The sequence below is a fragment of the Thunnus thynnus genome, chromosome 6 (assembly GCF_963924715.1).
Source record: "Thunnus thynnus chromosome 6, fThuThy2.1, whole genome shotgun sequence".
In the NCBI taxonomy this organism is placed as follows: Eukaryota; Metazoa; Chordata; class Actinopteri; order Scombriformes; family Scombridae; genus Thunnus; species Thunnus thynnus.
In genome coordinates this window covers 18,714,305-18,729,943 of record NC_089522.1, presented here as the reverse complement: position 1 = coordinate 18,729,943, position 15,639 = coordinate 18,714,305, and the positions used below count along the sequence as shown (strand labels likewise).

Below are 15,639 nucleotides of genomic sequence, written 5' to 3'. Positions count from 1 at the left end.
CAAAACCCTAAACATGGCTTTAGGTTCCCCTCACATTTCCTCTGAACACACTCCTTAACTACTTAAAATTGAGTCGGTAGATACATAGATAGAAAGATCCTTAATTGTCATTGCACAAATAATGAAATTTCATTTAGCAGCAATCCCACATAACAGCTTAGAGGAAAAAGACAACATGACATAAATAACATGATTTTTAAAGAAAAGCACAAGAAACACTAAAAATTGTATTTAAGGTCAATTGATGCTCCTCAAATTTGTTGTATTTTCAAGGACAAATTCAGGCATTGATATTGACAATTAAATAAAAATCTTGTTCAAAATGTTCCTTCATCCAGACCCAGAACTCCTTAATTTTTTTCAGGGTCCAGTTAAATTAAGGGATCCTGTTTCCTAACTGGGTCCTACCCTTCTAGGAGTTGAAATAGCTTTACTTTGGCTATTTTTGTGAATTTGATAATGATTTTTATGTTGTTAATGACATATAGAGCATCTCTCATCTTCTATTCGCCTAAATTTGACATTTTAATAGAATTTCATCTTTCATAGAATTTCCGCATCAAGGTAACTCAACTCCCCTGCTGCTCACTGCGCTGCTCCAAAACAAACAGATTGAACCAAACTGAACCAAAGTGAAGGAGATAAAATGTTGAGTTTACCTGCTGCAGTTCAGGTTATCAGTATGTCTTCACCTGCACTTCTCACACGACTGTTTAGAACATGCATTTTAAAGAGTAACTAACCTCCCCGTTTCAGCCACGACACACCTCCTTCACAGGCTGAAAAATGCTTTTTGCATTTGCAGCATAGTTTTTAAAAAGTCATGCAGAAAAAAAACCTGTTTACTTTTTCACCTGGTTCAATGAAATTTCTTTTTCTGATGGCCCCTTGAAGGCAAATGGCTTTGTGATGGCCCAAGGTTTGGGCAAACAGGAAATGTTAGTGAAGAAAAGGTAGCAGAAAACATCCTGAGGGCTGGTCCTGGCTTCTCATATTATCATTATCTCAGTGATAGTATGTAAGTATTTGATGTATTTTTCCAGCTGTTGGTTCATCTCAGCCCTTCTTTCTGAGAGTGTCATAAGTAAGTCAGTCCTGTATCTCCAGTCATTCAAACATTCAACAGATCACCACTTTTGGTGCATTTTGTTTGAAGAAGCAGAATAACAGTACAGTTGTGCAGAAAAGACGCAGAGACAGACACAGGTTGTCTTGCCTTGTGGAGATTTCCTGGACTATCTGATGAAGTTTCGACTCTGTCAGATTACTCTTGTTACAGTCTCTCAGAGATATGGTCTCACTCTACAATGCTCCCTTTTAATTTTTACTGCCCAATAGACAGGTGACATAAAGACATATTCTTGTACTGATTGCATCTTCCCAAACTGGTTTCACCTCAGAACAATCAAGAGTGATAATTGACTCTTAGCCTGGGGGGGGGGACAGGCACAACACCTGACATTCTTCAGCATTTAGCTGTTATGTAGCAACTGAAATAAAATGTCAAATAAAAACATCTTGACAGAATATAACATCAAGACCAATAAGATTAGAAATAAAAACATGTAAAACAACATAAAAGTCTTTGTGAAATATAAACCATGGGGTGCTCTGGACTAAATCTATCACTTGATAAAAGTGGTAGAAAGGAAAAATAAAATAAATATCAACTGTATTAAAATACGATAACTTTGAAACTAACATTTTATGATCAGAGTTCACACTGCATTGCGAATGAAGACGTTTTTGTAAATATTCTGTCATGCCAGAGGCATTTAAAAAGCTTTGGAGGGCAGCAGTTCATGCTGATTGGTTGGAAAATGCTAATGTGTCCTTATGAATCTGAAAAATTACTTGTTGAAAGAGTGAAACAAGCGACAAGTTTAAATGCACACATGTGCTATAACGGTATATATATGAATCTGCTTCTGTCAGTCTGTTATTAATTAAGTTCCTATTGTAGACATTAGCCTACAATAATTTAAAGGAATGCTCCTGTGAAAACCTATGTTTTGGTATCAAAGACCTTGTAAGCTTGAAAGGTAGCTTGGAAATGTTGGTAACTTGCTCCTACATAATGGAGTTTTCTGTACAATGGATGCCAGTGGTTATTCAGTTTCCATAGAAACTTCGATAAGCATGATCCACCTCTGAATTGTTCATTCACATGCTCAGTATGTTTCCTACAAGCTTGTAGTGGGTGAGAGGTATTCAAAACAGGTTTTTGCTGAGCATTCTTTTTTTTTTTTTTTGTTCCATTGTCTCATCTACCTCACCTAACAATTTGCACTTTTTGTGATTATTTATTTTAAACAATCACATAATGATGGGGGATTTTTATGTACTTAAGATTTCCTTAAACTTTTCTTTTATATCTTCTATATCTATATTTTTTATTTATTGATTTCTTTTAGACTCTGAAAGTAATTGTTCTGCTAATAGAATTATATGGTTATTTTTTAACATACAGTGCTGGCTGTAAGGGTGAGTAGCAAGTGTTGTTCAGGTTTACGGGCGTTGCTGGTAACTAAAATTTTTAGAAGTATCTGAGGTTCTTTAATAATTGTTGCCTCTAGAATCAATCAGGCCATCACATTTTAGTTTTCATCTCTCAGTTTGATGGCGCTACTCATGTGAGATTAAGGCTGCAACTAACAATTGTTTTTTAGTATCGATTAATTTGCTGATTACTTTCTCTGATTAATCAATTAATTGTAAAATGTCATAAAAATGGCATTTGCAATTTCTAAAACCCAAGGTAATCTCCTCATATTGCGTGTTTGTCACACCAACAGTCTAAACCCCAAAGTACTTGATTTGCTATCACAAAAGACAAAGATAGGCAGCAAATCTCACAGTTGAGAAACTGCAACTAGGGAATGTTTGAGATTATGGCCTAAAAGTAACTGAAAGCAATTAATTGATTAAAAAATAGTTCAGCGCTATGTAAAATGTGCCTTTCCTGTTTTCAGCCTGCTGTTGGAAATATGTGTCAGTGTGAAATACTTGGTTGTGCCTGAGGATAAATACTGTAGTTTCTACAGATGTTTCAGTCTCTGATAATGATTGTTAAAGCCTTTGAAAAAGGTTACACACAATGTTTGAAGGAAGAGAGAATGTGTAAGTTTAAGAAACAGGAGGAACCACCTGCAGTTTGTATTGCAATCAATGAGAGCGTGACTGCACTCTCCCTTTCAGATAAGGTTTCGATCTCAAAAACTATAACTCCTGTGGGAAATATATTTCTATTTTGAGAGAGAGGAGGCTTGTGGCAACATTTCAAGGCATGATACGTGCTTGAGAAATTAGTTTAGAATTTCTGGTCTAAAAAGTCTTTGCTCCCCCCTCTACCTGGCCACATGACACTGGTGATATCTGAAAACTGCTATACAAGGCCTCACTTTGGACTTAAATTGTTCCAAATGTACAAAAGATATCACAACATAGAATACAATTTTGAAAATTCAAAGTTTCGTGAATGTTTCAAAGTTTGAATGGAGTCTGTAGGATAAGAGAAGTCCGAGCAGTTGTGACAAAGGTTCCAACTGAGTTGGATCAAATTCTCGTATAGACTGCCATTATACATTTTGATGTTTAAAAAAGGTATATAAAATTGCTGGAATATGCTAGAAAACAAATAGCACACATCTACTGAATGAGCTGCACAGTTTGAGATTTGAATTGTTTTTGCCAGCACAAAGTTACAGCAGTTTTAAAGGTCCAAAAAAAGTACAGATTGTGGAATAAGTAGTAGTAGCGGAATAATTAAGAGTGAGAAGAACACACCAGACAACGGAGAACAAAGATGCAGGTATTTGGTCAAAAACCAAATTAAACAAGAGAAGTTTTGACTATCAACATCTGTACATAATTTCATTACAATCCATCAAATGTTTCAGTGGACAAACATTGTCATCCATAGAGCCACAACTGCAAGCATGGCAAAAAAACAAACAAGACAACCAATGGCATTGGGTTAATGATTTTTTAATTCAGCACACCAGAGCAATACACCGGTGACCTGGAACAACAGTAACATTGTGTGGTATGCGAGAGGTCAGGAATCATTAGAGGAATGCTCAAACAGTTCAAAACTCAACTGGTTAAACTTTTCACACTAGAGCTTTGAAGAAACAACTCTCTACCACTAAGCTCAAGCATTAAAGGCTGTGATTGAACACAACTACAAAGGGGATCTAGTACATTAGATTTATGAGAAACAGACAGTGCTTCATAGAAAAAGAGAGCCTTCCAAGTGAGAAAATATGAGGCATGGTTGTAAGGAATGTGGGAAAAAAAATGTTGAGTGGAATGCAACAAAGTCGTGGCCTGACAGTTCACAAAGGATCAGAACCTGGACGGGCTGCTGGTTCAACAACTCCCAACATACCACATTTACAGTATTCAGTGATCTGGGCCACTTAGACACCACACGGCACTCCTATCCCCATCTCTCTCAATCTGTGATAGCAACAATACAGGGTTAGCACACTGCACTCGAATCAAAGACAAGATGGCACTAGAGCAGACAAGTTAAAAGGTCTTCATGTGATTGTGCCAGGTAGCTGTAAGTTGGGCAGAAAGGTGGTTGTGATGGGAACAGCAATGAGCGGGAGATCAGGTGCAGTCCTTAGTTAGCAAAGGTCTGACGAACTGCCTGGGCAATGTACTTGGCGCTGATGCCAAAGTGGTCCAGGAGCTCTTGGGGTTTTCCGCTGCGGGGAACACCGCTCACTGCCAGCCGGGTCACGATAATGCCGGGCTCCGAGCCCACTGCTGACAGCACTGCTTCACCGAGACCACCTGAACAGAGTGGAGAAACCGTCAAAATCTGCACCCTCAACCCTCTCAATCCTGCAATAGGATACTCAAGCACAGAAAGAAAGAAGCAACAGGAAGACAACTCACCCTCCTTGTAGTGGTCCTCCACAGTGATAATGTGTCCTCCTGTGGCTTTGGCACTGGCCAAAATAGTAGAGGCATCCAGGGGCTTGATGGTGAACGGGTCAATCACACGAATGTTTTTCCCTAAAAGGAAGTCATTAAGAAATTATTACTTTAGGACATGTTTATTAGACCATAACAGCTAAATGAGCAGCTGATAACCCCGTCCCCTGATTTACCAAAACGCTGGAGTTTTAGATGGTAGTTATGAAATGTGGAAGTCGGTCTAATTCCTACATACAGTATATCCACTAGATGGCAGTGTGGGTTTACCTTCACTGGCCAGCATATCAGCAGCAGCAAGGGCCTCATGCAGAGTAACACCAGCTCCAATCACAGTCATCACATCTTTGGCAGACTGGCGCACCACCTGGTGAAGTATATACACAGTTATTTCTATTGTACATCAAATTTCTGGTGTCTATTCTCATTTTATTGTTTATAGCCACATCTTAAGGATTAATATGTGTAAAATAATCGTATTGATCAAAACCTTGGCTACGCCCACTTCCAACTTCTCATCTGGAGAGTAGATGACTGCAGTGTCTGGTCTGCTGGTACGGATGAAACAGATACCCTGAGAACAAAGAGTGTCGTGTTATAACATAACATAGGAATGTTACTCCCACAAAAGACAGGAAAAGCACTACAAAAGGGGTAGCCTACTAACCTTTGTGTTCGCTGCTAGCTCGACAGCTCTCTCTGTGGACACTGCATCACTGGGGTAGAACACAGTACATGTTGGGATAGCACGGAACATGGCCAGGTCCTCCAGGGCCATCTGGGAAGGACCATCCTCACCTGAAGGCAGAATTAGATTGTTCAGGACAGAGCACACTCATTCTGTCCTATAGAAAACTAGTGGCACGTCAACTTAAATCTTACCAATGGAGACTCCGCAGTGGGACCCTACCAGGTTGACATTTGACTGAGAGATGGCTCCCATACGAATCTGGTCATAGGCTCTAGAGAAGAAGGCAGCAAATGTGCTAGCAAATGCAACAGTGCGGTCACGGGTGGCACAGCCTATGGCCACTCCAACCTGCAGCAGGGAGCACAGACATCAGTGGTGTGGGTTAGTCTTAATGACAGGGGATGTGATTAAGCAGGTGTCTAAGAGTGGAGGCTCATGTAAACTAGCCACAAGTGATAAGCAGCAGTGAGAGGCTAGGATTATCAGACTAGAGAATGAATAGTTACAGATTAGACCAATTTAGATCAGATTATGGCAGTGTAGAGAGAGCTAAATTTATCTGTCTTTCATAACTTTTAAGACTTGACAAGCCAGTGTTCATAGTCTGACTTCTGTAGGAACTGACGAAAATGTCTTTTGAAAATTATGCAAACTTAGTTTTACTTTAGCTATACCTTTAAAAATTGAGCATTAAGAGTATTCAAATCACCACTGGAGACTGAAATTATGTACCATGTTCTGTTCAGCAATGAAGCATTCAATGTAACGTTCAGGGAACGCCTTCTTGAAGGTCTCCGAGAATGTAGAGTTTTTGGTGTCTCCATCAAGGGCAACCACTCTCTGGCTTGCCTGGCCCATCTTGGCCAGAGCCACACCGTATGCACGCCTTGTTGACATCTGACAGGGCAAAAAAGGAAATCGATATAAGCAAATACAGATTGACATGGTAATTAATACAACAAAACAACATTCTACATATATATTAAAAAGGTCATCTCAGGTGGGGACATCAGTATCAGACAAGACCACTGCTCACTAAACCAACAAACAGACTTACGCTAAAACAAAGGTAACAGTGAACTTTAACCTGCTGACTATTCATCGTTAAGGGGTTTTGTACAAATTACTACAAATGCTTCAAAAACTGCTCTGCTCAAACTAGCTTGCATTAAAAGAAGATGCACATAAGTAACAAGCAAAGGTACCTTGTCTCCCTTTTTGTATGCTGGGGGTGAAGGCAGGGAGATGAGGCTTAGGTCTGCAGGGGCTGTATCGTCACTGGGCAGCTCAGGGGACAGGGTCTTGTTAGGGACCTGGATCTGTGACTTGAGGTCATTCAGGAGCTCATCTACCTTGTCCTTAGGGATGGGCTTTCCGTGCCAGTTATCATGATCCTCAATATCTATAGCCAAGGGATGACCATGTCTCATGAGTCAAATTCAGGTAATAAAAAAAAATAAAGGTTTGGTAAATAAAATATTCACCAAATGAAAACTCTACTTACTTTTGAGTCCTCTGCCTTTGAATGTCTTGGCAACAATGCAGGTGGGTTTGCCCTTGACCTGCTGAGCCTGCCAGAAGGCTTTGCACAGCTCCTCCACATCGTGCCCGTCCACGACATACGTGTTCCACCTACACAAATATGGCTTATGTTTAAACAGCAGCCCTTCCATCACAACAATTATTAACCCTTAACAGAGGGATGTTATTAACTGGGGGAGGGGGAGCACACAGAAAAGAGGTGAAGAGGCCAAAAGAAGAGCAGAGAAAACCCAGGAGGCATGTGATAAAAAAAGCATGTGATAAAAGCAATGTGATAAAAACAATGTGCAAGAAGAGCAATTTCAAGCCAAGAATCTAGAACATAAAATCCCAAACCAACTTTGGAAACTGATGGATACTAAGGTCCTGATTGTTCAGATAAATGTAAATATGACAAGAAAGGCTGTTTTAATATTGAAGTGTCTCAACATACACTATCAAAAGGTTAAACTGGGCTATCATCAAATGTTTCCAAAAGGAAATTAGATAAAAAGTGGAGGAACGGAAAGCTGTAGGTTGGTACTGACCCGAAGGCTTCACAGCGCTTGCGATAGGTCTCCATGTCGTGCTTCAGTGGTGCAGCCTCACTCTGACCAAGCCGATTGACATCCATGATAGCTACCAGGTTGTCCAGCTGGTAGTAGGAGGCAAAGGCCATGGCCTCCCACACTGAGCCCTCTGAACACTCTCCATCACCCATCATGCAGTATACGCGGTAACTAAAACATAATATAGAAAGAGAGGGGGAATATTAGCATAAATGAGACCTGAGGTGGACTACTCAGGGGAAAGTAAACATTAGCCCACAGGACTGCAGGGATCTTGCTCTCTGAGTGTAGTTCAGTATATACCACTGAATGAAAAATATTAAATTTCGACCAAAACCAGTCATTCAAATCACTGATTGTTTCTTATTCTGTACTGGCACCGACCAAAACAAACAGTGATTCATTATATCTTCTACTTTCACATAGTTTTGTTTTCTGTATCTTATTTCATTGTCAGTATGCTGATAGTGATATCAGCAGTGCCATAAAAGCAGTAAAAACTGTACTCAAAATCTGTTTGAGTAACATTTACTTGACCCAAATTGCATTTTGTCGGACCTGTGACATCAAGAATAACCAGCTGAATTATTTGTAATGGATATTAATAAAATCTAATTAGCAACAGATTGGTAGGCATCCTTGTTAAATAGTTTCCAATATTAGCCTCAATGGGAACATCTAAATCTTTCAGTAATATTTTTGTTATCTAGAACATTATACTGTTGCAACAGTGCAATAAACTTTTAGCCTTGCTGCAGGCTCCTGCATGGGAGCAATTTAATTCAATTACAACTACACCACTACAGATTTATCCGGTAACCAGATTACAGTACATCAGGCACCACAGGAAACCAAAGCAGTTCTGTGCCTACTAGTCTGGAAAGTAAACACATTACACTCCTGTTCAACAGTGTTGAGTCAACAAGACAGTATGTATGACGCTGTATGTCAACAGAGACATCAGCCCCCTGCCCTTTATTAATCTACTTTAGACTTAATACAATACAAACATGCTCTGTGGACTAATAATAGATAAAGATAGATCAAAATAAAACATGGTAAAAACCAGGATTAATGCAAGTCGTCTTTTGCCTTCTTAATTCAGTCCAGTTTTTGTGTACATACTCACTTGGATTTGTCAAAGTGCTTGCCAGTGTAGGCCATCCCACAGGCAGCCCCAAGACCCTGTCCCAGAGATCCTGTAGCCACGTCAACAAAAGCCAGTTTCTGGTGAAAAGAAAAAAAATTACATGATATAGAAAGTGACTTGTACATCATATTCTATCTGTTCTCTAAAGGAAATCAGAACTCCTGACTTACTGGTGTGGGGTGCCCCTCCAGTTCACAGTCAAACTTGCGCAGGTTGAGAAGGTCAGACTCCTTCACGAAACCAGCCTCTGCCCAGGCAGCATAAAGGACAGGTGCAGCATGGCCCTAGATACAGGGGGGAAAAAAAGAAGGTCTTTAAGGACACTAGCTAGTGGTGCTCAATCTAAAAAAGGTGTGTTGACCAACTACAGAATAAATACATTTCGTAACCAAAAATATGTACCAACCTTTGACAGCACGAAGCGGTCGTTACACTGGTTGCGAGGGTCATCTGCTTTATAGCGCATGGTGTGGAAGAAGAGCACAGACATGAGCTCTGCTGCGCTGCAGCATGACGTGGGGTGGCTAAGGAGAGAGGAATAACGAACAGCTCATTAGTGAGTTTACAGTACGCATGTCGTTACGTAAGGAAGGAAACAAAATCCACACCATGCACATACATGCATGTGTTGCTACATTCAGGAATCCTTAAACTTAATCAGCCATTACAATTCATTAAAAGCACTTTATTTTGGTTTGACTACAAGACACCTCTATACAACAGTCAGTCATTGCAGGAAAACATGATGTCTTGACAAACTTTGAAAGTCAATTTTACAAGAAATTATGCTTTTGAAGACAGCCTCTTATCTTTTGGGATTAGGAATAATCACTCATGTCAATAAATTGTTAATTTAAAATTGTTAAAATGATCATCTCAGTTAAGTTTCCACACTCCACTTTTGACAACTAAAAAAAAAAAAAAAAAGACAGGCAAACTTGTGAAACTGTTAGTTGCTGAATAGTGGTCAGAGTATTGAAATAGACATGTTTAGAAATCCCACTTTACCCAACAGCATCTCAGCTTCCCTATGTGGGTTAAGTTTAAAATGTCATTATTACAACCATGCCTGCAACACACCAAGTTATCTTAAACAAACAATCATGGTCACTGTTAAGCTCTGAAATAAAAATAAAAAAACCCAGTGCTCTGTTTACCCATTGTCCTTTTGTTGAGGGATAACCTGCTGGGAAATAAATTCAAGTATATTCATGAGCACCATAATGAAAGCAATCAGACACTCAGATGGTGTAATAGGTTCCTCATCAGTCAAATAATAAGGAACATCATGTGCCAAGTGTCAGGTGTCAAAAGTTAAAAATGTCTTTTGTTAAGGTGACAGCATTATCACACCATCTGTAAAGGTTTCATACTCAGGACATTGAGGAAGGCATTCCTCCATTTCCGTGTTAACAAACATAAGAAAGTGACAAAACAGGTTTACCAAACAAACATTTCCTTTTTGAGGAGGTTACAGTTGCACCAGGGGGGTAAACTACATAATATTAGATTGCTTGGAGGATTTAATGCAAATGTGAGGCACTATACTGGTAACTATGGGGGCAATCTAAATGTGAAGTGCCTGGCCAGGTGATTCATGGATGCTACAAATAACATAATATAGTTATGGTCCTTGACTGAATATTTACAAATCATGTTTATTTCCTTGGTGCTCTGGTTTAGATTCAAGAGGCTATGAAACAAGAATGCAAACATATGTTAAAAGGGGCTGTTGTCTCATCTATGACAAAACAATATAGCAGGAAAAAATGTGTCAAAAACAGTCCTCCCTACACAGAATTTAACAGACTACTGGTGTTCGTACACGCAACAACCAGTTAGTGCTAATTTAGTGCTATCCAAAACCCATGATTTCAATTACAGGCCAATTAAACTGAGAAAGTTTTAGTTTTGGATTTATAATGGACGTGTACAGGCTTAAATCATAATCCTGGCTGAATGTTAGAATAGTGTCTAGATCACAGAAGCTATAAAACTACACCCCTGTCTACAAGGAAACTCTGGTATTATTATATTCCTTGTTGAACCTGTTGCATTTCCTGAAGAGAAGAGGAAGACATCAGGTTGCTACACCGCTTCTGGGAACACTGACCTTTAAGATGAAGTAACACAATAAGTGACCTTTTGACTAGATAGTAACTACTTTTTGCGGTTATCATACTTGACACAGATTTCCTGGAAGCAATTCAACTGTGTGAGTGTATTTGTGTACATGTCTGTCTGTCAGGCATTTAGGATGCAGCTGCAACTTTAAAAACGAGAGCGTCAAACTGACCACGAGATAACTTACGTCCTTTCGCACAATCATGTGATACTTTTTTGTTAGCTAACAGCTAGTTACGTACTATGCCTTTAAAAGTAACTGTGATTAGAAAGTTTCATTTTCACTTGCATAGCACCGACTATAAAACTAGACAATTCAAACGGTCGACATAGACGCTGCCATCTGTTTCCATTTATGTCCGCGTCTGAGTAACACCCACAACTTGTTAGCTTATGCTAGCATTAGCGTAGACGGTATATTCAAGCAAACTTTACTCCCAAAGTAAGTTAAAACGCTTACATAACTACTTTATAATTACTTGCACGTTGTCTGCAGCGGCTACTGTTACCGCCGCGTTTAGTTAATCTGCAGCACGTGCGACAAGGCCCCGCAGGTGGAGCCTGCGTCAATTACAGCAACGTTATAACAGTTGACGTAATTTATTTGTATGTAATGTAATTTAGCCATGCTATTTTACATAATATGTGAAACTTTTAATACATTTACCCAGAGTTGGAGGCGCATGTTGCCTTGATGGAGTGGATCCTCAGCTTGTTGGCGATGTCTTTCAGCCCCTGCAGGGTCTTCTCGTCGGGTTTGTGGTAGCTAGTCATGGTTTACGGATTGTTTTCTGCAGACAGTCGCTTGCACTTGAAAGAGTTACTCGCGGTTATTTTAAATAACGCTGCTACTTCCCGGTGTCGTAGGTTCAGTGCTAGGCCACGCCGCTGCTAGCTGCCCGGTCCAAGTACAAACCGAGGAGGAGGAGGAAGGCGACAGAGGAGGGGACTTAAGTCTGCTGCAACAGCCACTCCCACCTAATCCAGTCATTGGAGGAACGGTAGTGGTGCAAGTTGCTGCTTTCAAAAATCCCTGTAAACTCATGAAACACGTAAATCTGAGGTTACCTCGTATGAGTTCCCCTTTTTTAAAATGAGCAAATAACCAAAGTATTACAATCATGATTGTAGAGTGGACATAGGCTTGGAAATAATCAGAAAAAGGCAACTAAAACATGGAGAACTACAGATAGTTGAGTGCTTTCTTGTAGATGAATTATCAGGAAATAGACATACAGAAATTGCCACCCACCACTTTGAAGACAATATAAAATATGCAGTCTTTCCAGTGAGATGAGCAGTTGACTTCCCGGTTGTGGTGTAATGGTGAGGTGTGGGAATGTGACTTCAGGTAACTGCTATTAGTCAGAAACAATTGTATTATCTGATACAAGGTGCATACTGTGAGTTTAGGTGGACAGTATACCTCAGCATACATATGTAGATTTTTATGTCACTGTCCCTTTAAAACTGTAGCTGGATGGCTGCCAACAGGGAAATGGTGGTAAATTCTGCCCTCTCATCCTTACTCAGGGAAACACACACAGGACAGTTTGTCCAACAACTCAAGGTTCAAATACCCCCCTTTGCTTATTCCTCAGTCACTGACACATTGCTGTGTAACTCCTCAGCTGCATATGTGAATTTGTACCTGTCAATGAATGCATGACAAATAAACATTTAAAAAGTTTTATTGTGGAAAAAAATAGATTGGCTGCAATAGTGTAAGAACAGGACACCAGCTATATTTGATATACCTTAATGTATGAATTAATGGATGACACACAGTGCGTCATACAAGATGCAAGATATACAACACTTTCTATTCAACAAAGTCAACCACCTATCTACACCAAGCCCATCTTTTCAAGGAAGTCAAACACTTCCTCATTTTGGCCATCACTAAAAGTCTTATGGCTCAGGTATTTCCTCTTCTTTACGTTCCTGAAATGACATACATGACATTAAAACAATCAGCAAAGAAAAACTATTACCTGAACATGCCACAGAGGATTATGTTTCTGAGCTTTACCTTGATTCTCTCCCAGGCCTCAGTCCTCTCCTCAGGGGAGACAGGATCTTTGTCAATGCGTTCCAGCTTTGGAAGGAGAATCAGAACCCACATCCGGTAGTCCGTCGTTTCCACCAGTGGATTCTCAGAGAGGATCAAAGCTCGCAGAGATTTTGACACAAGGCCAAGGCTTTGCAGGGCATTCTCATCTAAGATTACATTACCTCTAAGGGAGAGAGAAAGAGACAGAAGAATAATGGACATATAATCTAGGATATATAATTTTACTTGGTGTTTTACTAAACTGATGATGGAAACCACCATGATCTGTTTGTGCCAACTGTATACCTGACATTGAGGTATTGGAGACACTTCATGTTGGGGCTGAGGCCATTCAGAGAATCTAGCTGGTTGTCTCGAAGGTGAAGGGTGGTGAGGCGCTCTAACCTCCCCAAACCCTCCAGACGTTTAATAACATTTTGGGCCTGAATGGAGAAGAAGAATAATTAGGCAGACTGTTCTCTGGGTTGTTGCATGTGCATCAAGGTTGGTGGTAATGGATCAACTTCATCAAGGACCAAATGATGGTAGTTTCATTACCAAATATAGTTGCCGCAGGTTGGGAAGGTTGATGCCATCAGTGGTATCCAACTGGTTTCCCCTCAGCTCTAGAGTTACCAGGTTGGCAAAACAAGCACTCTGAAGACCTGTCAGTTTCTGAATACTGTTACCTGCCACAAAGGTTCCAAAATGTTATATCAAGGCCTTTCAAAAAAATATACATTAGACTCCAGATATTTTATTAATGATGGATAAGAGTTTATATACCTAAATCTCAATGATAGTGAGCGTTTGATTGACCTCACTTTTGGAAAACATCACTGATCACTCACATGGTATCATGACCACCACTTATCCTGACATAAAACCAACAGACCAACCTGTAAGATTGAGGCTCTCTAAGGCAGGTCCAACAAGACCACCAAGCTCTGTCAGCTTGTTCACTGCCATACTCAGCCACTGCAGGTAGGTCAACTGAGCAAAAGGTTGCCCTTTGAAGCATGCTACAGCATTATTGTCAACCTAAAGAAGAAGAGTTGCATTCAAGATTCACCACTAGTTAAGGTGCATGATAGTGACAGCGCCAGAGAGGTCCTTTGCTTAATGAATAATGAAGAGTGATCCTTGCCTTCAGCCAAAGTAGCTGGGTCAGTGATGCCAGAGGAGAAAGATCAGTTAGGCGGTTTTTGGACACATCCAGGAAACGTAGGTGAATATAACTGCTGATTGCAGCTATGTCATTCAGCCGTCTGTTGAGTACAGTGATGACAAAGGGAAAATAAGTAAAATATCAGAAGAGAATAGACAATAAAAGATGATTATCTGAATAAAAAAAATCCAGACAGTTTGTTTTGCATTTAATTTTGCTCTCATACTTGTCTTTTAGGTCCAGTTTAACAAACGCATGTCCTAGTCCATTTCCCGTTCGGCACAGTAATGAGAGCCCCTGAGTAATAGTTTCTTGTGTCAAAGAGCAAGCCTGTGCCTGTGGAACACATGGAGGAAAAGTATGAATGGATGACACTTGCCCAAATTACTGCGGGGGATAATGTACTGAGCAGAAAAACAAATAACTGTAGGCACCCACACACAAGGCTCCTCTACATAACACTCATGGGACCTTTTAGCATGAATACTGCCACCCACTTTTGCTTTTTTGTGAATTACTTACAAATAAACCCAAGATTCTATCCTAACCATCTATAATCTAAAGTATTTTATTGGCAGAGCTTGTTAGGGCATTACAAAGGTTTGGAGGAAACACTGCCACACCATAACAAAGGCCTTCTCTATAGAGATGCTATTGTTTTATTTATTGATGTGGTTAAAGAGTTCAACAAATTTGCTTCTAATGAAAGTTGACACATCGTTGGCGTGGAGCCCTCCGGGCCCTTGTGGTGGAGATGGAGGGAGTAATGGGGCTGGAGGGTCTACTTGTCTCGACTTATCCAAAGACATGATCTCCCTTGTGTTTGGCGTTTCTGGGATGAAACTTGGAATTTTTCAGTAAGGAGACTACGTTGACTAAACATCTCTTGAAGCCAGCATCTTGTGGTACACTGTATGTAGAACTGAGGATGATATAATATAAACTGCTTTGAAGCCCAATTTACAGGTAGGTTAACGACTGTAGAGCTACAAAATTGGCCGCCATTCTTTATTCATATTTCTTTAGAAGTTATCACTCAGGCAGGTTAACTAGTTATACCTCCTCTTCTCCGAGTCCTTCTTGCTGTACTTCTTCATCTCCCTCTACATCCGACAAGACATCTTCATCCATCTCAGGCGTCCTGGTCAGTTTGGGTTGGCGTTATATTTTTCACAAAATGTAGTGACGCTAGCTACCTTATGTGACTGTAGCAAGGCAGCAAACTGGCCTGTTACACCGAGTTCAGCTTTGTAACTTTATAAAACAAATATCAAACTACTGACATGTAATAGACAACGTTTACTTGGCTACTAAGTAATCTTGCTAACGCTAAACTGAAGCTGAAGCTAACTAAACGATTCCAAGCCGTCTGTTGTTGTTACCATGGAAACCAAACAGCCTCAACATGGCTGTGGA

The 15,639-nt window shown here is 40.1% G+C and overlaps 2 protein-coding genes across 2 annotated transcripts; both read right to left on the bottom strand.

Annotated features, from left to right (window-relative positions):
* Window positions 1-3,971: 3,971 nt before the first annotated feature.
* Window positions 3,972-11,946, bottom strand: tktb (transketolase b). Its single transcript, XM_067592360.1, has 14 exons — window positions 11,670-11,946; window positions 9,285-9,402; window positions 9,049-9,162; window positions 8,858-8,955; window positions 7,708-7,899; window positions 7,143-7,270; window positions 6,844-7,040; window positions 6,371-6,535; window positions 5,830-5,986; window positions 5,615-5,745; window positions 5,438-5,521; window positions 5,218-5,314; window positions 4,909-5,028; window positions 3,972-4,803 (listed from the first exon to the last, which is right to left on the bottom strand). Exons 1-14 carry the CDS (start codon window positions 11,774-11,776, stop codon window positions 4,631-4,633), a joined length of 1,881 nt encoding a protein of 626 aa, XP_067448461.1. The 5' UTR covers window positions 11,777-11,946; the 3' UTR covers window positions 3,972-4,630.
* Window positions 11,947-12,677: 731 nt separating this feature from the next.
* lrrc23 (leucine rich repeat containing 23) lies at window positions 12,678-15,639 on the bottom strand. Its single transcript, XM_067592364.1, has 8 exons — window positions 15,283-15,639; window positions 14,450-14,559; window positions 14,203-14,323; window positions 13,955-14,096; window positions 13,614-13,744; window positions 13,362-13,498; window positions 13,035-13,239; window positions 12,678-12,946 (listed from the first exon to the last, which is right to left on the bottom strand). Exons 1-8 carry the CDS (start codon window positions 15,352-15,354, stop codon window positions 12,914-12,916), a joined length of 951 nt encoding a protein of 316 aa, XP_067448465.1. The 5' UTR covers window positions 15,355-15,639; the 3' UTR covers window positions 12,678-12,913.

Bases quoted from the DNA above. Each gene is read 5' to 3' on its own strand.
- tktb (XM_067592360.1), bottom strand. From the start codon at position 11,776: ATGACTAGCTACCACAAACCCGACGAGAAGACCCTGCAGGGGCTGAAA. The intron at 8,956-9,048 runs GTAAGTCAGGAG...TCTTTTCACCAG, and splicing joins TGGAGGGGCACCCCACACCA to AAACTGGCTTTTGTTGACGT. The intron at 5,987-6,370 runs GTACATAATTTC...TCCCTGCTGCAG, and splicing joins TCATTGCTGAACAGAACATG to GTTGGAGTGGCCATAGGCTG.
- lrrc23 (XM_067592364.1), bottom strand. From the start codon at position 15,354: ATGGATGAAGATGTCTTGTCGGATGTAGAGGGAGATGAAGAAGTACAG. The intron at 14,560-15,282 runs GTATAACTAGTT...TGTGTTCCACAG, and splicing joins AAGGACTCGGAGAAGAGGAG to GCACAGGCTTGCTCTTTGAC. The intron at 13,499-13,613 runs GTAATGAAACTA...TTCTCCATTCAG, and splicing joins ACCTGCGGCAACTATATTTG to GCCCAAAATGTTATTAAACG.